This window comes from Drosophila albomicans, chromosome X (assembly GCF_009650485.2).
Source record: "Drosophila albomicans strain 15112-1751.03 chromosome X, ASM965048v2, whole genome shotgun sequence".
Lineage (NCBI taxonomy): Eukaryota > Metazoa > Arthropoda > Insecta > Diptera > Drosophilidae > Drosophila > Drosophila albomicans.
The window spans coordinates 7,015,890-7,039,706 of NC_047627.2; the positions used below are offsets into that span (position 1 = coordinate 7,015,890).

Here is a 23,817-nt window from a genome sequence, read left to right on the forward strand (position 1 = left end):
CGATTGTGTGAATGGAAAATGGGAATGTGTGCAAAATGATTCAAAGTCGAAACGTATTTTTCGTTTTGTTTTAAAGTTTGTTTGTCTAAGGATCGTAAAAGATTGGCCAAGGCAAAAGGAGCGTACTTTGTACTTTGAACTTCTGCTGCTGTAATAAAGTGATGTTTGCTTATGTAAAGAATGCGATGTTTGTACGTCTGTGTGGATGTGTGTGTGTGTATTTAGCATATGCGTATAAATGATTTATGTTCAAGAATTTAGTGCTTGCACATGGAATCGAAATGATATATGGCTAGCACACACACACACACACACATACACACACACAGGCACACAAACAATGTATACTTTATGCAATAAAATATTTGCAATTTGAATTTAAAATAACAACAATAAGAATACCAAAATCTTTGCTTCCTTTGCTTTTTTATTATCTTAGTTGTTGTTTTCCGATTCCTATTTTCTATTTTCTATTGTCTGTATTCTGTTTCTTTCTTTCGTCCGACTGTTAACATAAAAGCTATGAAAATAAGCAACAACAACAACAACAGCAACAACCAAAAACAAAGGCGATTTGTTGTTGAAAAATCAACGCTGCACTTTGCAATTATTGTTTTTGTTTTGTTTAAACAATTATTTTGATTTGAATTTTTTTGGCTTTTCGCATTTTTGTGCTTTTGGCTTTCGGCTTATTATTGCTTTTGCTTATTGTTAACGACTCGTTGTTTGTTTACGCCATCGAGAGCGAGAGTGCGAGCGAGATAGCTACACGATCTACATACACAACACAAAAAGTCAAACAAATAATTGAAACAATATCTTTTAATATATTTCATTTTCAAGAATTTCGAAACTCAAACAATTTTTCATTTTACTTAGTTTGCTTTTTGCTTTTCTGGGTCAATTTATGCTGCGAAAGTACTCGAGTTATATTTCAATCATTTCTAAATCACTTTTTAATTTTGTTTAGTGCTGCTTTTGTTGATTTTGTGTAGCAGAAAATAAATAATTTTCTTCTTTGGAAACCACAAAGAAATTTCAGGAAGTAGTTTAAAGTGATTCCTGCTCGATTGTCGCTTCCATTTGTATTCTTTTTTGCTAATTTTTAATATTTCGAAACTTTGAAATTATTGAAAATTTTGACATTCATTTTGAAACACTTCTTGCGTTAAAAATGAATTTATTAAATTTTGTGTTAAATAGTACTTTGAATAGAAATGCAATTTAAATTTCAAATTTTGTAAAAAGTATAAATTTTGTATGTTAATATTTGTAATTGAAAAATTCTAAGAAAGAAGGACATTTTTTCTAGCTAACTATATTTTATGAAAATTTAGCTTTTAGACGTCATTTAGTCCTTAGATATAAATCATTGAAAATAATATTGTGATTGTGTTGTCAACACAATAAAACTTAGTTTATCCAATCCCCGATATTTTTCGTTTGTTTTAAATATTCTCTTCATTGAAGAATATTTTTGTCACTCTTTTTTTTTAATCTAGTCCCCCATTTTTTTTTTAAATATATATTCGTAAAAGGTTTTTTTGTCAGTCTTTTTTTTTTGTTTTCGAAATATTTTAGTTGCTTTAACAACGAAGAAATTTTTGTGGATCCTTTTTGAGTTTTGCATAATTTTGGTGTAATTATTTTAGCTACAAATTTAGTTTCCATTTTGTTTGTAGGGAAGTTTTTTGTTTTGTATTATTTTTCTGTGGGAATTGTCGTTTTGTTAGCTGTAAAGAAAACTCCGCTTACTTTGCTTCACTGTTGAGTTTGCTGCGATTCGTTGGCAGCGTCTCCACCGAGATGATGCGTGCCACAGAATTGTTGCTGCCGCTGTTGTTGCCGCTGTTGATGCCGCTGCTGTTGCTGCTGAGTGCTTGAGTCTGGCTGTCGGCAGCAACATTGGCAATCTTGCGAATGAACTCATCCTCGCTGCAGGCATCGTCGTTGTCCAGCTCCACCTGATTGCATTCCAGTTTCTTACGCTTCAAGTGCTTGCCACCGCCACGACTTTGCGGTGCCCCACAATTGTAGCTATGGCTGCTGCTGTTGTTGCTGTTGTTGCTGTTGTTGCTGCTGCAACTGCTGCTGTTCTCCTGCTGCAACTGCAAATGTAATCCAGGATAATGAAATTGCTGCTGCTGCTGCTGTTGTTGTTGTCGCTGCTGCTGATGTTGCTGTTGTTGTTGCTGTTGCTGGTAATGTTGCTTTTGCTGCTGCAATACAAAGGCATTTGCGGCAGCCATTTCTGCGGCACGTGTATTAAAGATGCTCCCAAAGAGCTCAGTTCCAATTGTGGTTGCTGTTGTTGCTCCTACTGCTGCTGCTGCTGCTGTTGTTGTTGTTGTCGTCTGACTGTTGTCGGTGCCAAAGCCCGTGTCCTCATCATTCGCAGTGACCATTTTGTCCACCCGTGTTGTTGCCGTCGTCGTCGTCGTCGTCGCTGCCGCCGCCTCAATGTCATCCAGATAGTTGAGCATTTTCTTAGCATGACGTGATCTACATTACACATACATATGTACATGATGTATGTATGTAACACACACACACACATACATTGCTTATTTAGTTTTTTGTTGTTTTTTTTTTTGCTTTTTAATTATATACTAATTTTTAATAACAATTTTCTTGTGCCTACAATTTTGATTGACAAACAAAAAGTAGAAAAACGAATTTTCCAAAAATTTCGATTCAATTCGATTTCGATTTTGAATTTCGAGAGTCATCAGAGAGCACGTTTAATCATTTTTTTTTGTTCTAACGAGTATACACAACATGAAAAAGTGAAAAGCGAGAGTCGGATGGCAGATAATGAACAAACAAACATATAGAAACATATACATACATATAAACGTATACAATAACCAATATATATAAACTATTTGAAGCAAAAGTTTTGCCTATTGCAAGAATGAGAAAATATTCAAATGTGACGACGGTTCAATAAACTGCATTGAATTGATCTCGATCAACGATCTCGATCAAGATCATACTGTTTCAATTAAATCTGCTTTTCAACTAATACAACTTTATTTTCTAGTTATTTTCTCCTGAACTATTAATTAAACAAATTTTTGCTGGTTTAAAAATACTGTGAAATAATAAATCTATACTTTCTATTCAATTATTTTTTTTGGTTGACAGTTTCTAAAAAATCTTATAATTTCTCTATTTATTATTTGCAGCCTTTATCTCCGAAATACTTTACTTTATTGATTTTAAATTATTGAAAATTCGAAATATTTTTCATTATTTGTTGAGTTGGTATCGATTTTGAATTTTATCATTGATGAACTGATCTTCACTCAGTTTTCGACTGATCTTCACTTAACTACAAAAGCTGATCCTACTTTATACTGATCTCAACTGGGTTTCAAGTGATCTTAACTTAGTTTTCGACTGATCTTTACTTAACATCAAAAATGATCTTTACTTTATACTGATCACTACTTTATACTAATCTCAACTTTATACTGATCTCAACTCTCGGCTTAAAACTGTATCTTAAATTGATCTTAAGTCAGCTTCAAACTGATCTTCATTCAGTTTTAAACTGATCTTAACGGAGCTTCAAACTGATCTTAACGGAGCTTTAAACTGATCTTAACTCAGATTGATCTTTTCAAACCTTTGCGTAAATATGACACTCTCAATACTCATAGAATTATGCATTATTGGAAATAGAATTTCGTATTCACTATGAGCTGATATAATAGATCTCCCAATTGTGTGTGTGTGTGTGTTTGAAATAAACAAGTGCTGTTATAGCATTGCAAAAGTATTTCATAACATAACTTGATATGTGTTTAATGTGCGCACACCTAAGAGCTAAGTGAAATCCTAACCTAAGCCAAAGCTGAGTTGTGCTGCTGAGCAACATGGCGTATGCGTAACGTGTGTGTTGTGCTTTAATTTGCTTTCATTTTGTTGTTGTTTTACAATTTGAGCACATTGCATTAGTGGCTTAATCCATAAAACAATTAACTAACATTTAGCATTGATCGTATAAATCAGAGCAGCACTTCCACAGAGATAGAAAATGCTAGCGATAACGAAAAGAGAGAGAGAGAGAGCGAGTGAGAGGGAATCTCTCTCTCTCTCTCTTTCTGGCTTTTCGAGTGCCCGGCAACTACTGATAGAACTGATAAACGACAACAAGTGTGATTACAAGCCGATTACGGCTGTTTGTAATTATAATGTGCCACCTTATTAAGACCCCAACAACAATCGCCAAGCACACACACACAACACACACACCAAGACACACACACGGACAGTAGTTGCTAAGTCTCTCCAAACACATTCACCATGACCCACAAATGTGCTGCACAAAATGCATCGCAACCGCACACAAATAAAACCTGTCCACAAAACGAAATCTAACAAATTACAAGTAAGTATATATATTTATTTTGTTTCGCGTAATTTTAACTAAAACACATCTTGTATCTCTTACGATCAATATGTTTAACCAGTTCTTGGTTCTTAATTCATTATTCAAGGTAATTTTTCTTTTTTTTTTTTTCTTCAATTTTATTAAATTTTATTTCACGCTCATTTTCAAAAGCATTGAAGATGACAGATCAAAATGAATTTCAACTCTTTTTCCATTGATCTTAATGCATTACTCACAAAAATCTTAATTGACTTCTTTTGCTGAACTTTCAGCTAATTTGAGCCTTAAACTGATGTTAATTAATTTGTTAGCAGAAATCATTCTTTCGCTTCGCTGCTCAGTTATAACTCACGACCTTCTAGATTCCCTTTTTTTTGTTTGGTTGTGCTTAATTGATCCTAACAAAGTTTACGTCGTTTTATTATTAACTCTGCTCTTCCTTAACCTGTGACGCATTTGCATTAAGGAATTTTTCATGGACTTCTTTGTTCACTTTTCACGCATCTTTATTTGCGGTCTTTATCTCCTTTGCTTAATTGATTATTGATCTTAAAGTATTGAATTTCGCCATTGATATTGTGATCTTTCATCAGTTTTAACTCTTCTTAGCTTTATTTCAAAATGATCCTAACACAACTTTAAAATGATCTGAACTGAGATTCAAACTGATCTTCACTCAGTTTAAAAGCCTATCTTCACTGAGTTTCAAATTGTTCTTAACTCAGTTTCAAACTGATCTTAATTCTTCAACTTAGATTTTAACTGATTTAAAATCAACTGAATTTAACTGAATTAAATTCAGTTTCAAAACTGATCACAGCTCAGCTTCAACTGATCTTTAAACGGCTTTCGATTGATCTCAACAGAGTTTGTTTCTGATCTTCACTCGGTTTCTAACTGATCTTCACTCAGTTTCTAATTGATCTTTACTCAGTTTCTAGCTGATCTTCACTCAGTTTCTAACTGATCTTCACTCAGTTTCTAACTGATTTTTAGTGGATTTGAAACTGTTAATTAAACTGATCTTCAGTCAGTTTTAAACTGATCTTAACACAACTTTAAACAAATCTTAACTGAGTTTCAAGCTGATCCTCACTCAGTTTAAAATTTTTCTTAATCTTAACTCTTCAAACTGATCTAAGCTCAGTTGCAAAACTTTAATTTAGCTTCAAACTATTCTTAACTAATTCTTGAAGCACTCACGGCGTTCTCATGTTGTGGTTTTTCACTTTAATCTATTTTGCAATCTTGAATCTTAGACACACACAAACACTTCCTTTCGAAACCAACTGCGATGGGCAACTGATGAAGGGCCGAGCTCTGTGTGCTTTGTGTGTGTCAGCTGATGGCGAGTGAAACAAATGCAAAGCGAGCGCATATATTTTGTATCCGACGACACATCGAATTTCCACAGCGGTTTTTATTTATTTATAATAATAATCGTAATACTTATAAGCGAATGCGTTTCTTTTTCTTTCTTTTCTTTTTTTTTTTTTGTCGAAATCAAACAATAAACTGACGCCTGCGAAACTTGGTAACTGAGCGTGTCTCACTTTCGAGTGTGTGTTTGACTGTGTGTGTGAGTGTATGTGTGTGTGCATTTGTTAGTGTGTGAGAGTGTGCATGTGTGTGCGAGATAGTTGGCGAAACAGCTGATTGATTGATTGAAAGACTGACGAAGTGAAGGATTGAAGGAACTCACCTTGAAACGGGTATCGCGCGTATTAAATGCTGCTGCGGTGAATGTTGCTGCTGTTGATGTTGCTGATGCTGTTGTTGTTGCTGCTGCTGTTGTTGCTGCTGCTGCTGCTGCTGCTGTTGGTGTTGCTGCAACGTGTTGCTGGCGGCCGCCGCAGCTGCAGCCGCTGCCGCTGCAGCCACAGTGTTGGTTAACGCACTGTTCACCACCAGATTTGTGCGATGTCCACTCTCCGAGTTGCTGTTGCCTCCGCTGCTGCTGCTCCTTGCATCGGCGGCAGCAACTGTTGCTGCCGCTGTTGCCGCTGCATTGCGCAGCTCCGTGTGCTGATCGAAGCCCAGGCCGCTGTCATTGGAATTGTCACAGGGCGGCGGATGCGGTCGCTGTGGTATTCGTTTCCCAGGCACCAATTTCCCTGGCCCCGTCTACAAAAGAAAGAAAGAAGGAGGAGGAGCCAACAAATACATTACTACTCCATTACTCCATTTTCTCACGACTGAGAGCTGCCACAACTTACCCTGGCTATTGTGTGCAGTTTTCCGGGCAGTCCTTTGCCGGGCTGTCTTTTCGAGGGTATGCGAAAGCCCTTGCGATGTATCCGCGGACTCATCGTTGAGTTTGTGGACATGGTCATGCGCATGCCTAAAAGAGAAAAGATAATGGAAATATTCGTGAGTATGGCATTCATTACATTTGATTTAGTTTTAATTATACGCTTTAGTGGCATATTAGAAGAGACATTTTATAGGTGAACATGTTAAAATATGTAAGAGAAGAAAAAACAATAGGAGAGGGAAACAAGTAGAGACTTTGGCTTGGAAAGTTCCGACTTAAATAGATTAATTTAAGGAAATATAATATAAAAATTGTAGAGGACAGCCTCAACCCCTAAGTCGCTTTGATTTAATATTGATTTTAGTTACAGAACGAAATAAACGAGTTTACAGAAATTCATACAAAATATTGCTAATTTCTAGGATTGACAACTATGATTGGTATTGTAATATACATCACATAATGATATGTCCAATTCAGATATATTTTGTATTAATATTCAGATTTATTGACTTATAAAAGTGATTTACTTGTATAGTATGCATATTTTCATTAAACAGCATTGGAAACTGAGATTCAATAGAAGAACGTTGCAGAAGTTAAAGAAAAAACAACCTAACACCACATAAAAATGAATATAAAATAATTTAAAAAAAAAAATTGCATTATTAAATGCTGGAATTTTAACAAATTGTGTGTTCAAATGCTGCTAAAAAAGAATGTTTATAATCAATTGTGAAAGTTATTAAATGATAATTCTTTTACAATTCAAAGTTCCAACAGCTAAATACCATAATAAAATTGAAGAACTAATTTAGCTGTTTAGCTGACATTTTTAAGCAAGCATTCAAGACTTTTAAAGGTTAATGTGAAAATTCAAGCCCATGCTGTGATCCTCCAACAGATGCAATTGCTTTGTGAGATACAAATGTATCTTGCCAGGGTTATATTTTTACACCTGTTACTCTTAGGGTAGAAGGGTATTATAGTTTTGTGTCTGCAGGAAATGTACAGATTTGAACATTGAAATAGCAGTGCTTACGACCAAAGCGTTTAGCCAGCAGAAAGCATCTCAGACCCTATAAGGTATATATATATTCTTAAACAGCGTCAACAGCTTAGACTATATACTAATATCCGTCTGTCTGTCCGCCCGTATGAATATTTAGATCTCAGAGACTATAAGAGATAGAGCCACATTTTTTCGACAGTGTTTGTTACTCTATGGTATATCTTTAATGAAGTATTATATCAATATACCAAATATAGCCTTCGGTATATTTTTGTATTTTTGCGGTATATTATTTTAGTATACCGCAGTTATACAAAATGAGGTATTATATCAATATACCAAATATATTGGTATATTTTTCTATTTCTACGATATATAAAGTTGGTATATTTTAAAAATAATACCGCACCTATACAAAATGAAGCATATACCAAATATAGCCTGCGGTATATTTTTGTATTTCTACAATATATAAAGTTGGTATATTTTAAAAATAATACCGCACCTATACAAAATGAAGCATATACCAAATAAAGCCTGCGGTATATTTTTGTATTTTTGAGGTATATTATTTTAGTATATATTACAAATAATACAGCATTTACCCAAAATGATTTACAAAAAAGCATTTACACCAAATATATTGGTATATTTTTGTATTTCTACAGTATATAAAGTTGGTATATTTTAAAAGTAATACCGCAACTATAAAAAATGAAGCATATACCAAATATAACCTGCGGCATATTTTTGTATTTCTACAATATATAAAGTTGGTATATTTTAAAAATAATACTGCACTGCTTAGCTTTTATTCAAAATGGATAGCGAGTATCTCAAAGTCGGGCACACTCGACTGTAGCTTTCTCACTTGTTTATTTGTTATGTCGTGATTTCAAGAAGTGCAAGAATTTACAATAAATTTGTCATGTTGTGCAGATGCCGATGATTTAAAATGCAAATATTGTGGCTGCACGAAGCAAGTAGTGGCTGATGGACAAGCAGCAAATATGTGTGTCATATGTTGCCAGATAAAACCTGATCAAACCAGTGCGCGAGACTTGATAACGAAGCAAAAAAAAAAAAAAAAAAGATACTGTAAAGAAATCACAATTGCATCAACTGTAGCAGCATCCAGCGGCAGCAACAGTTTGTGCAACATGCTTGATCAAGAGAAAGAGAGAGAGGAGGGAGGGGAGAGAGATACCGAATCAAGTGCTTCATTTAAACACAATGCAAAAATTGTTCGACCCGTCGACGTCGACTGATAATGCAACGTGAAACGAGAACGCAGAGTGGAAGGCGGCAGCAGCTAGGCGAGTTCATTGAACTCTCAGTGCATTGGAGGGAGCCACAGGTTCCACACACACACACTCTGACATTATCTTATATGCATATCCGTGCTCTGCTCATTGTTGATGCAATTGCACATCAAGTTGCGGCTCATTGTTGCTGCGTTTGGGCGCTCAATTGATGCACAATTTGTGCGTCAACTGGTGGCCACTTTCTGCTCTTTTGCATTATCATCATCTCATTGTCCAGTTGCAGTTGCACTCGCTGTTGATAACACAGCATACACACAGAGCAGAGAGATAAGGCCAAGGCGCAAGCAATTCTTCTTATAATTATTCTACTCGTAGTATTTGTATTTCAACTTTGCTCACTTATTTTTATTCAATTCAAATGAGAACGCGCGACTCACTCTGCGTATACTTCATATTTCTTCAGCCTTCAGCCCTCTTCTATCTAAAGTATTTGCACAAGTTTATTATCAAACCGAAATTGCAGCTAAAAATAGCAACACACGCCAACTGAAGCTGGGATTTTAATAGAATGCCCGAGTTCACAGCTCAACGTTCAGTCAATAAATTTTGTTTTACGATCACCATCGAATAGTATTTCTTGTATTTATGCAGATGGAGGCGAAATAATTACAAACAATTCGAGTCTACACATGCTCGGTATTTTTCCCCCCAATGTTCCCACATTGCGTATACTCAATATTTGCAGCTCAGGAGAATCGATACGAGTAAATCAGTTAAAGATCTAAATCTAGCAAAGATCAAACGCAATATATATATATTGACTACAGTTATCGATCACATATGGCAAAATGCGATATACAAATGATTGATCAGTGAACGTTGTAAAGGATTCGAATTTGTTTCGTGGCATTTGATGCTCAATTTTCAAGTTTAATTTTAATTTATTACTATATGTTTTAATTAAGAATATATTTAAATGAATTTTAATATGATATTCATTTTTACATTGCTTTATTAAAAACATATTTATTTCATAAATTTTGTGTTTCTAAAAAGTGCTCAAAACTATGCAAAATAATATTTTTTTTAAATTTCTACAATGGGCTGATAAGTTTGGTTTTACTTTACCATATTTTGTAAGTCAGAATATATTTATAAGTCGAATTTTGAGTTAAAGTATCCTAAGATATTAAATATTAATGTATTATTAAAGTTTTGAATTTAGAATATGAATTTCGAGATGAGAATTAAAAAAAAAGAAAAACTTAATATAAATTTATGTTTTCTCTTAAAAGTGCTGGAAAACTATGGAAAATAAGATGTGTGAAATCTTTACAAGTGATTGATAAGTTCGGTTTGAATTTGTTATTATATTTTTTAAATAAGAATATATTTAGAAGTCCAATTTCAATTTAAAAATGATTGCTACGAAATTTAATATTAATTCAATATTATATTTTTTAATTTTTAATACATTTAGAAGCGTATTTTCAAGATAGGAAAAAAAAGTAATATAAATTTATTTTTTTTCTTGCAAAACTATGCGAAAATAAGATTTATGAAATCTCTACAAGTGGCTGCAATTAAAGGTCTCTCCTTAAATGAATCACTTCGAGTTGTTTCTACTTGACAGAGATACTTCTACACTTAAGAATTGCGACAAAATTTAGTTTTTTTTTTTCTGCTTATGTTAAGTGTTGCCAACTGTTATGGTGCCTAAAGTCTATAGAGGTCTATAAAGATATTTCAGACTCGACGCGTTGATAAGCGAGGCAAGGCATTTGGGATCGTGACAACATTCTCAGCATTATAATATGACATAATTTGAGCATTGATTGTTTTTCACGATAAGCGTCAATAATTTGACTTTGTTATCTAGTTGCCATTCAAGACAAGCAAAGAACAACAACAAACACACACACAACAGAAAACTCAAATATAAAATAATAATAAATGTTCGGCGATCTATTCAATAATTATAAGAGTTTTTGCCTGTCGATAAGTGTTTGCCAAATATTTGCTAATGACGCGAAGGAATAACATCGACGTAAACGTAAAGCGAATTGTTTTCCAAACAGCTTCATTTTCCTTCGTTGTAATATAAATATATGTATCTCTCTTTGTTTGTGTTTGTTTTAGTTTGTCGCTGGGTTCATGCAGCGTCAGGTTCAGATTCAGGTGCAAAAAGGTATCGCCGCAGGTAGTTTAACGGGGCAAAAAGTTTATACATATTTAATACTATTCTTTTTCGGCTTGCGAACGCGCCTCTACCTGGTGAAATATGCTGTTTACCTGCCACCGACGACGACGCGGCATTTTATCTAAGCGTGTGCGGCGATAGATAACAAAACGACCAAAGACAACACCCTCCACACACAGACACACGCACACACACCCCTCGGAGTGCCGCCTTTTTCACACTATTCGTTATCTGTTATCTGTGATCCGCAATTCGCGGCGATCCCAAGCGATAAGCCCAACTCTCAGATCAGTTCAGATTTGATCTGGCTTTATGTAATCTAGCATTCGACTGCAATTGACAGACAAAAGCGAAGCGAATCGCAGCACTTAATTCAATTCAATTCAATAAATGCTCGTCGACCTTCTTCTTTTGAGAGATGCTGCGTTCATCACTATTTCTATTATTTTCTTTGCAATTATCGATAATGTGTTTGTGGCTTGGATTTTCTGAGCTTCAACTGGCGACAATTGGGCAGGCGTTGTTTTTTTTTTGTTGTTTTTTGGGGTCTAATCTTATCACTGCACAAACTTGGCAACTGGCCATAAAAAAAATTCGAGACGAGGTGTGTATTCCCCCTGACGACGTTCATGTTCACGCTCACACTCATTGATCGCGCTCACGATCAAGGCGCCAGCTCTTCAAATTTCAGCTATCACGCACTTTCATTTCGAGAGATTCGATTGCCAAAATAATGCTGAGAATGTATTGTGAATTTAAGGAATGCAGCATTACAAATATAAATGTATTTCTGTGAAGCGCACTTCTAATAAGATCTTTATTTATTCTGGCCAAGTGAAGTTGAAGAGAATATTAAACAACAAGTAAGAAGGCTACAGTCGAGTGAGTTCGACTTTGAGATACACGCTCCTTAAACAGTGCGATATTCATTTTAAAATATACCATACAGAAATTTGTTTTTGGTATATTGATATATTCAAAATATATCATAGAATGCAAAATATATCAGATTTGCCCATACAAAAGTATTTCTTTAAGAACTCCTATAAGTTTTTATCTGATCGCAACCAAATAATTTTGCAATATTTTTAGCAAAGTTCTAAGTTCATAAATATTAAAAGATGTTCACGTCATATTTATGATAATGTAAATCAACATACTATTTAATAATACTAAAAACGATTCACAAAGTATATGGCATAATAATAATAATAATAATACTAAAAATGATTCAAAAATGAATAGTGTAAAATACAAATACTTTCCGACACATTCTCAAGATATTCAAATCATATGTTATATATAACTTGTAATATAATCATAAGTTTAGAACAATATTAAAATCACTTCAGACATTAAAACATTAACATAACAGTTCATCGACATTAAAAGATATTCAAATAACATTTGATTATACCACATGCATTAGTCTTAAATGAATATAAAATTAATGAAAGTGATCAACAATGAAATAAGAAGAAATCAATATCAATGTTAAAAAATATTCAGAAAGATTTAAAAACATTGCTTGAAAGTAAATTGAAATTACTATGCAACGGTAATGAATATTTGTTAATTTTTCGTGTCTCGATCGTAAAGATCATAAGGAAATGTAGCTTAATTAAAGAAGCATATTGCAAATGAGAATGGGGACAATTCAAGTTGAGCAGCATTGTTGAGTTCATAATTGGGGTTTTGTTCTAGAATCTCGATCTCTCGATTCGATATATTCAAATATATATTCAAGTTGAGCAACTTTCAAATGAATTTCGCTTTTGCGATCAGTTCAGATAACAGAGATATGGGGTACAAAATTAATCAGAATATCAGACACGCGTGCGATTTATTTATTGTCGATGGGTTGATTAAGTGTTCCCCCCTTCCCCACTCTATTATTTTGTATAACATTCATTTTGTTTGTTTTGTCCACTTTCTTCTGCACTATTTCGATTCGAGTTCGAGTTCGATATTTAAATGCAACTTTCTATACGATCTTACCGAAATTGCTTTTGTAATGATGTTGGTATGCATTTGTGTTTGAGTTGTTGTTGTTGTTACTATTGTTGTTGTTGTTGTTGTGATAGTGGCTATAGTGATGATGGCTATTGTTGTTGTTGTTGTTGTTTCCGCCGTTGCTGTTATTGTTGTTGTTTTGATTGTTGTTGCTGTTGATCTTGCCGGCTGTGCCATTGCCACCGCCACCGCCACCGCCATGATGATGGCTCAGGTTGTGCATTTTGGATGGAATACGATAGCCAGACTCGTAATATTTATACTGATTGTAAGTGAAACGCATTTTGTGGCCGTTTCGTTCAGTTCAGTTCAGTTCAGTTCAGTGTTTGTTTCTTTTTGTTGTTTGTTTCTTTTTGCTACCTCTCTTTTGTTGTTTATACTGTTATGTACTCTTCTCTTTTTCTTTTTTGGTTTACTTCTATTTTGTTGTGATATAAATTAATGCAATATTAATTTATTTCTCTATATGCGACTGCAATGTTTTTTTCCGTTTTGTAGTTGGAGGAGGACGACAAGAGTTGCTCTTAAAATTATTAACTCTATAGATGTGCGTATGCATATATTTAAATTTTTGGTTGATAGTTGGCACTTTTTTTATATTTAAGTTGTTGTTGTTGTTGTTAATATTGCTGTTTTTTGTTTGAACTAATTAGTTGTTGTTGTTGTTTTTTTGGCATTTCAATAATTCTTGTATTTGTACATATTTCTGTAGTTGCTTTTGTTGTTTTAATTGATTAAGTTAATGCTCATAATAAATACATGTTTTTGCTTGCTGTTCTTTCTTTTTTTGGTTGTATTTTTATCAGCTGCGAAAGAACATAAACAAAATTCAACTTTTTTCTCGTAAAAAAACGCACAAAAAACGCGAGAGAAACGCGCGCGATTCGTTTAAAATTAAAATTATTTCGACGTTTGTTTTGTTTTTGAAATTCGCATTTTTTGTCATCGTTGTTGCTTTTATTGTTGTTGATGTCGTTGTCGCGCGTAACCGAACACAGCACAAAAAAAAAAAAAACAAAACAAAAAACAAAAAAACGAAACTACGAAAAAAAATGTGACAAAAACAAGTTGGGAGCAAAATTCTTTTCACTTGCGGCGAGATATCGCCGGAGATCCCTATATAAATGGTGCAAAGTCTGTTCCAGTAGTCAACCAATATAATAATGACAATCATAATTTCGTAGCGCTTTAAATGCATTCACCCCGATACGGTTCCTTTATTCGGGTTAGCTTTAACAACACATTTTTTTTTTTTTTAAACTTTTTTTTTGGAACAAGTTTTGCGGATGTTGATCTTGAGATTTTGCGACTTCTTCCTTGTTGAGAACAGTTACAGGAATTATCGAAAAGCAAAAAAAAAAAAAAAACCATAAAATGTAAACTGGTTCCCTTGGCCCTTTTACTTTTTCTGTGGCTAGACAGTAACGATTTCTTCTTATATATTTATATTTATTTTTAACATCAGGAAATGCAACTGATTTCACTAAAATGGCTTTTATTCATTTTATATGGCATTTGTGTTGCCAAGACTGAAGAAATCAAAAAACCGACGGACAAGTGGCCTAGAAGTGAAGTGGCTTGTAGTATTTGCTGTTAATATGCGTTTTGATTTGATTCGATTCGATTTGATTTGATTGCCCCGCCCATTTCCACAGATAATTGTGTTAGCAGCCAAATTCGAATTCGAAGTCGAAGCCGAGCCATGGCTTTGATTTTGTCTTTTGGCTATTGAAAAAGTGCCAGACTATAGTTCTAGTTCTTGGTTCTTTGCTTGATTAAATGCTAATTGAGATTGTACAAGTGTTTAGTCAATTATCAGTTATTCGTTGAATTTAATTATTTTTTTTACGAGCGTGAAAAACTTCAACTGTTGACCTACATTAAACTGGGCATTTTCAGCAAATTACCCAAAAAGTAAATTCTGTTTAAAAATGCTTAGAACGAGGTTTTTCTATTGTTAAAGTACGTTTTTTCTTATCAATTCCAATTCTTTGTAATTCTCGAATTACAGCTCACAGCATAATCCAATTGAAATAAATCATTTTCTTGATTGGATCACGCGAAATTCTATTCAAGCTGACAATTTTTAGTTACACTGGTTTTTTATTTTATATTTTCTATTTTGTTTTGGAATTTTGCACAGATTTTTGCGTAAATAAGATTTAATGAGGGAATTATAATAATTATTGGTATCGAATAGAACTCGGGGAAGCGCGAAATTAATTTTATTTACTTAATTTTTTTTTTACGTGCGACCTGCGGCTGTTCTATATGGGATCTAGGGTTGGGACTGGGGTCTGGGACTATTTGCTGTTTGCTATGAATGGGGCTGCCTCTAGACGTGGCGGCGATAAGATAAAGCCGCTTAACCGCAGCACCGCCGATCGCCAGTTTGGTTTCGTTTCATTTCGTTTAGTTTCGTTGTTTTGTTGTTATGCTTTTTTTTTTGTTTTTTGTGTGTGTTTTGCGTTTTCCGTGTTGTTCGCTCTCGGCTGTGATTATTAGTATTATTATTATTATTGCAAGTGAGTTTTCTTCTATAGTTTTTCTTTTATTTTTGTTGTTTTAGAGTTCTGTGTGTGTGTGTGATTTGACGGCAATCGTTCGACAATGTTTTCGGCGAAAGATAAACCGCAACGCCGATTAAGGCGTGATCAGCTCACGACGACGACGACGACGACGGAGACGATAACAAAGCAGCCACTGGCAACTCGAGTTGCTGATAAAACGCAACAAACACGCATACAAAAAAATAAAAACAGAAACTAGTAAAAGTTACAATAAAGGAAATTGTTTAATGCACATACGAGACCACACAACAATGATCAGTGACCGATCGAACTGATCTGACAATATACAAAAAACAAAAAAAAAAAAAAGAAAAACAAAATAATAATAATAATTGATAATAATTTCGAGTAGCGCGAGCGAACGCGGCGCGCGCAAAAAAAAAGTCACAAAAAATATTGTTTATGTTGTTTTGAAACGAAGCGCGAAGCGAGACACAAACCGAGCGTCGTGTTGCGAACACTTACGCTGAGATCGATGAACTAAAATCCCAAAGAACGACAGCCGTAATGATGCCTGGGCTTTCAATGCTTCCCAACTGTTGCTGCTGCTGCTGCCCGCAGAGCATCAACGAAAGAGAGACAGAGAGAGAGTGCGAGCAACAAGTGTGCGTGCGTGTGTGTGTGGTTGTGTGTAAAGTCGGCTGCAACAACAAGTGTACGCGTGGCTGCTCGTGCTCGACACGACAATTGCCGAAGAGCAAACGCGAAGCGAGTCGTGTCGAGACGAGGCGAGGCGATGACGACAACGGGTTTAATTGATTTCAATGTGTTTGTAAGCGAAGCGCGCGCGCGCCCGACACTTCGGTCACACTGATTCTGATTGCAAGCGCAAATTGATAAAAGAAAAAAAAAACGAAACGAAACGAAAAAAAAGAAACACATAAAAGAGGCAGCGAGTGGGCGGCAGAAGAGCCAGCAATTGAAACCAATATCACAGACAGAGAGCTAGCTGTTATTGTTGTTGTTGTTTGCTACTGTTGTCAATTAACAGCTTTTGCATAAGCTTTAAAACGCACAATATATATACATATATTTTTTTGGTCAATTGCAGACAGCAAAACATAACACACTCACAAATCTTACATAAATATCTATGCAGTTTGTGTGAGAGAGCGAAGAGAGAGAGAGCGAAATAGAAGAGAGACCTTTGCAGCACACTTCACGCCTTTGACAGACAGTTAGACAGCGGCTTAAGAAAGAGACGCTCAGCTGAAGAGTGCCTGACTAGCACTTACCCTGTCCACAGAGCAGGAAAAGGGCAAAAACTAATTGTAAACAAATTAATCTAAATTAATCAACTTGGAAAACTAACAAATGGAATTTGCAGTTTGCTTTATTTCAATGTATTTAAACAGTTGAACAGGCTGACAAAACAAATATGCCCGCGCTTTTAAGCATTTTTGGAACTCGAAATAGTTACGGTGTTAAAATTCTTTTCGATCGCACAGTGTCGCACAAGTCGCAATGCCCCAAAAACAAGAAAAAGAAAAGAACTTTCGCTGCACACACTACGCAGCGATAAAAACCACTGTGCTCAGAGACACATTTTGTTGTTGTTGCTGTTGTTGTTGTATCGTATCATTTCGTTGGGCACAAATGATAAAAGCAAACAAGAACAGGAAAATAGCGCGTAACTAAATAAATACAACATATGTAAATCGTAGTCGCCATTGTTGTCAGCCAAACAGTCAGTCAGTCAGTCAGTCAGCAGGCAGCAGCTTCAAACGCCCAAAAGCGCACCTCAATCATTATCACAATCAACATACGTCGCTGCCATTGTTGTTGCTGCTGTCGTCGTTGTTATAATCGTGATAATAGTTTCGGGGGCTAGCATTGAAAATGAGCGATCAGACAACTGCGCGCGCCAGACCAAACTGCGAATGCCGACGCCGACGACGACGCCGACCGACGTCGGTTCGGTTCGGTTCGGTGTTGCTTTTGGGTTGAAGGCAGAAGAGCTTTCTTGTGCGCGTGTGCGTCTCTTCTTCGCCTCTTCGCGCACGCTCTCTCTCTCTCTCTTTCCCCTCTCTTTCTCTCTGTAGCAAAATTAACGGTGAAGGTGAAATGAAAATATGCCTGACGACGACGCCCATTTTATCATTTAACTATTAACATTATGACACCCAAATAATAAGAAATATTTTTTTATTCTTTAGCTCCACTTTTTTTTTTTTGCGCTCTCGCTCTTTTTGGAAATTTGCAGTGAAAGCGTAATTTTCTCGCATTTAACGTAATTTTCACGTTGCATTCTCAAAGGCTAATCTTTTTATTTGTATTGATTCGTGCATAATCCGTTTAAGCTATATTGAAACGATTTTAAAAAACAGTTAATACTGAAACTAAACCAGTTATGCCAGATAAAAAGCATATTTAATCTGTATAAATACTGAAACCTATGCTCTTTAAAGTTTCGTTTTAATTGAACTTTTTCTTTTTCATTTTTTTTTTAATCAATAAATTAAGTTGTTTCCTCGTGACTTGGGAAAAAAAAAATGTCGAATTTTTGTCTTGCTACAAGGTCTGTATAATTTTGGCATGCTCGAGAGAGAATCTCAAATAGATACTACAAAGAAAAAAAAAAGAAAGAAAAAAAAACAAAAACCAAGCCCCTTTTATCAACACAAACTGTGTAAACTGTTTGAAAAGCAACTTCATCATGGAGCAAATAAAGCGACGCATATTTTTTTCTCTATAATACCATTTGAAATATAATTTGATAAGCAAGTTGAAAATATTTCTATTCACAATGATTTCAACATATTGAGTTCGTGATAAATATAGCGAAATTACACGACTTAATTATATGCTAGATAATTGAATTGTGCATACAATTAATTATAATATTATATGTTATAAAGAATAGTTGAAGGGGTTTCGATTTATTACTATATTTTAAAACTATTAAAATAACATTTTAAAGACGAGAGTTTCGTATCGTGAATTTTCATGCTTTTTGTCGCATTTAGGCCTTTTAATATGGAAAAATTCCAAAACAAATGAAACATCGTATAAATAATTATAGACGCCAATGTTCTTGGGGGTCAACTTCGTTTATTGTTGTTGTTATTTTTGTTGTTGTTGTTGTTGTTGTTGGCTGCTGCTGTTTTGTTGGTTGGCTGCAGTTTACAAAAGTACAATAAACCGTGTTAATAAGTACAGGTTTTAACCTTGAACCCATCTCGGATTTTTCGCTGTTTTAGCTTCTGTATTTACTGTTGCTGCTGTTGTTGTTGTTGTTGTTGCTGCTGATACTGATGCTGCTGATATTTATTGTAGTTTTGTGCAATGCACAAGTAGGGTATAATATAATACATTCATGGGTAAATACAACAACAATTTGCAATAACCGTAAGGAACAACCAAAAGAACACGACTGTAATCATCATGGATGATCATCTGTCACAAAAAATGTTATAAATTATACATACGAGATCGGTAATGAGCCTGGGAATGGTTTCGCCTCCAAAGGGGGGGAGAGAGAGAGATAGCGGGGGAATCTCATATTGCGAGATGAGATGACTTTGCGCTCCCTCGGTTGATTACAACGAATGTGAGCCAAAAAGAACGTTAAGCACTTTTAATTTAATTAGCCCAGCTCAGCTCAGCCAAAAGTACGAAGTACTTTCTGCTCATATCAATTGCACATTGACAAATGATCTTTTGATACTATTTAAGAGCATTTAAAGCCAAGTAAAACATATCTAAATTGATTAACTTTCTTGCAGACAAAAGGTAGAACTTATCAAATATTTACTATGCATTTTAAGTCAACTCTAATTCAGACAAGTTTCACTCAGAAAACATGCTAAATTTACTTGCTTTCATCAAATGTAATTTCCTTTTTCCAAATAAATATTATGTATTAGTTGTTCATTTATTCCCATTTATTTATTACACTACCGTATTTCGAAAGCACTATCTGCAAAGATCTTCGCCATCATTTATTCTTAATTTCACCAGAGTTGAGTACAAATTTCATTTAATTTGCAGTTTAAGAACTCAATTAAATAGTAATCTTATTCGTAATTTAGGAATTTTGTTAATTATTTAAGTGAACTGTAAGATTAAAATAACTTTTTCAATACTTCAAAAATAGATAACTTCAAAAAGCTTTAAAGTTTTATTGGATGTAAACATCAATTAACTATTGAATAGTTTAATGATTTTCTTAGTCAATCTCAAGAAATGCTGATAAATGTACAGTTAGAGCATCAAATTTTCGACATAACGAATATAACTTTGCTTTGTTGCTTTTTGCGTTCTGGGTATATATATATATTTTTGGTGTTGAACACGTTCGAACTGGCACAAAGACGACTGTGGCAAACACACTTAATTGGCCACACCAAATCGAACTCGAAGAGGAGGCAGTCAGAACTTAGGCGGCCTTATTTCGAGATTTCGTCTTAAATATTGAGAAATGTATATGTATTTTATAGGCAATGTAAGGCGCTGTACACACACACACACATGCAGAGAGACAGAGAGAGAGACAAGTTGAAAATCTTCTTCATAATGTTAAATGCACAATCACGATTTCGTACAATTTATCTCTTAAATTTTGTCGATTAACGTACGAACACAACTCGAACTCGAACTTTATTTCGATTCGACATCTAGATACACACACACATACATACATTGACATACTATTTTATATGGTATATAATATATACTAGAGGGGCTTCACAACGAAACGAAACGAAGCGAACGACAACATGCTAACATCAAACACAAACATAAGACGAATAAATTTCAATGGCTGCAACAGTCAAAAAAAAAAAAAAAAAAAAAAAAGAGTAAGAAAAAGAGATGCGAGAGGCGCAGGCGAAAAGAATTTCCAATATTTTGTGCACTTTTCGAGTAAGAGTGACCCACTCATCAAAGGAATACCCTGTAATCGGATTCTCTTTTATCAGTTTTTCGTGGCTACAAATGCATTTTGCTATTCTTTAACACGTTTCGACGAAATACCCTGTAAAATCAGATTTCCTCTCATCAGTTTGTTGTACTTTAAATTCATTTTGTGATTCTTTAACACGTTTCTGTGTCTTCGAAGATCGACGCACCTTTAACACGCAGACGGTCAGGGTCGCATCGACTCGCCTGTTGATGCTGATAAGGAATCTATACTGACATCATAAGGTCACAGACCCATGATATGCGACTGCTCACAGTTTTGAATACCCTTTCCTTGAAAAGAGCACAACAAATGTGCAGTTGACAAAATAATATGTAAGATTAAGAAATAAGAAAAATATAAACGACTTTAAAAATTCTAATTAATCTTTCAATTATTGAAATTAAATTAAATATTTGCCAAGAATTTGAACGAATTGCAATATTATCTCCCTTTAGAATTATTGTAATTAATAAAAATATTAAGGAACAATTATAATTTTATTTTATTTAAATTTTTAGTTCATTTTTCAATTATTAAAAGAATTGCAATATTAAATCTTTTTAAATTATAGTTAGTTTTTCAATTATTGCCATTAAACAAAATAATTGTAGACAACATAAAAAAACTTCAAATTTTTTTTCTTTCAATTTCTAATTAATTTGTCAATTTTATTAAGAATTTATTTACAAACAACAATATTAAAGAACTTACATTTTACATTATTTCAATTTCTACTTAATTTGTCAATTATTTTATAAGGAATTTATTTACAGACAACATCAAAGAAGTTTAATTTTATCTCCTTTTAACTTTTAGTTAATTTTTCATTTATTGTAATTAAATAAAATATTTGGAAGAACATAAAATACCTTTAATTTTATCTTTTTTTTTTAATTTCTACTTAATTTTTCATTTATTTTAATAAGAAATTATTTTTATGCAATACTAAAAAATTAGAAATTTTAGCTTTACAACTATGTTTTTTACGAGCAAATCGAATGATAACCGGACACTGGGACTTAAGAGGGGGACTCAACGTGTCAAAGTTAACGCAAGAATTCTTGATTATTATAATTAATAATTCCCTCCGAGAAGGCTTATGTAGAAATTGCCAACTTTCAACTGTATGAAAAAAGAAAACTGTGTCGGCGAAAAGTTGTGCTCTGCATTCGATGTAAATATTTGTGTTTAAGCAACGACAACAGCAACAACAAAATAATAATAATAATAATAATATGTTTATATGCTATATACTAGGTAAATATTTCTGTCCGCCTGTCTTGTTTGTCTGCCCATCCGTCTGTATTTATCTTGTTGTTATTGAAAACGTTCGTTCGTTTATTCGTTCGTGTTTTTTTTTTCTTTTTTTTTTTTTGTGTTCAGACATTTCGATTTTTTGGCCATTTACGAGTAATTGTTGGTCATAAAATGCCAGAGCAAATCACTCGTACGATAGACACAACTTCAAAGCGACAACAACAAATGTTTTATTAATTTGCTTAAATTTGTTGTAATTGCTCTGCCCAGTCTCTCGGTCTCGCTCTCGCTCTCCGATATAATTATAGCTACTGTATTATAGTAGCAACAGCAGTAACAACCAACTCTACTAGTTGACAAAAGTTGACTGCGAAATTCCCTGTAATTTGGTATATAAGCAACGCTAAAGTTCATCTGGCAAACTTGAAGCGAGATAACTTAATCAATAAGCGGAACAATTTGTCTGAATTCTTTCGATAGATCATTAAAATGAAAAATATTACTGCTATATTCAACAGCTAGTAGCCGATGCCTCCAGCCATTCGCATTCCACTATACCCTCTTTTTCTTTTCGTTTTTTCGTTTTTTTGTTTTCTTTTTCGTTGTTGCCTTGTCTACGGAGTATAAAAATCACGCATACGACACACAGACAACGAGTCGGTCAGCTGTCAGACGCATGTACACAGCGGCAGAGACCATCGGACTCGCAACGCAACGAAACGCGACGCGACGCTGCTGGACGTTAACATTAACATTAACGGTGATGATAACATCGAGATATCAGTTAACAGACTGCGACTGCGACTGTTAGCAAAACTGTTGCGTTAAATGTTGTCTTCCTGCTATGTTAAGGGTTACGTTGTTGACAGCATTACAAGGAATTTGAGATTGATTATCTTTTAGATATATTTTCATATTAACATAAACATTAACGGTGATGATGACAACAAGATATCAGTTAACAGACTGCGACTACGAGTGCGACTGTTAGCAGAACTGTTGCGTCGTCCAAGTGCTGTTACGTATTGTCCGCTTATTATGTTAAGGGTTATGTTGTTGTCAGCATTACAAGGAATTTAAAGATTGATTATCTTTTAGATCTATTTTCATATTAACATAAACATTAACAGTGATGATGACAACAAGATATCAGTTAACAGACTGCGACTGCGACTGTTAGCAAAACTGTTGCTTTAAGTGTTGTCCTCTTGTTATGTTAAGGGTTATGTTATTGTCAGCATTACAAGGAATTTGAGATTGATTATCTTTTAGATCTATTTTCATATTAACATACACATTAACAGCGAGATAGCAGTTAACAGACTGCGACTACGACTGTTAGCAGAACTGTTGCGTCGTCCAAGTGCTGTTACGTATTGTCTGCTTATTATGTTAAGGGTTATGTTATTGTCAGCATTACACGGAATTTAAGCTTGATTATTACCAACTGCGACTGAAGTCGACTTAGTATCTTTCAGATCTATTTTCATATTAACATTAACATTAACAGTAATGATGACAACAACTGAGAACTGTTGCTGTTAAGTGTTGTCTATGTTGTTGTCAGCATTACAAGGAATTTGAGTTTGATTATTACCATGAAGTCGACAGAAAATTGTCAGGCACTTTAGACTCGATATCTTGCAGGTCTATTTTCACCACTTGGTTGTATATTTTTTTCTTGTTTTTTATTTGTCACAACAGCAAAAGGCAAGATTGTGCTTTACCCCCTAAGAGGCAAACACTGTTAAGCGATCTAAGACGTGGGACGTGGGACGGGGACGTGGGCGGGGGATAAGAAATGATCATAAACTGTGATAAGTCTGCCAAAAACAAAGACAAGTGGCAGCCCCAAAAGTTGAGCAAGTTGAGCATGCTCGACTGCCAACTACTCTCGTTAGGCGCAACCAAATTTGAAATTAATTTCCAATAATGGAGATAAGA

The 23,817-nt window shown here is 34.4% G+C and overlaps 1 protein-coding gene across 5 annotated transcripts in view; it reads right to left on the reverse strand.

Moving 5' to 3' along the window:
• LOC117563280 (nuclear factor of activated T-cells 5) overlaps positions 1-23,817 on the reverse strand; it is a 53,363-nt gene that overhangs the window by 9,920 nt on the left and 19,626 nt on the right. The window contains exons 1-4 of one of the 5 annotated variants that reach the window (XM_052005401.1): positions 13,129-13,949; positions 6,616-6,740; positions 6,102-6,523; positions 1,756-2,502 (exon numbers count right to left, since the gene is read on the reverse strand). In XM_052005401.1, the coding sequence (XP_051861361.1) occupies positions 1,756-2,502; positions 6,102-6,523; positions 6,616-6,740; positions 13,129-13,426 (1,592 nt within the window). In that variant the 5' untranslated portion in view covers positions 13,427-13,949. Of the gene's footprint in view, positions 1-1,755; positions 2,503-5,602; positions 5,629-6,101; positions 6,524-6,615; positions 6,741-13,128; positions 13,950-23,817 lie in introns of those variants that run through there. The other 4 variants (XM_052005404.1, XM_034241551.2, XM_034241637.2 and 1 more) reach the window with 4 other exon arrangements.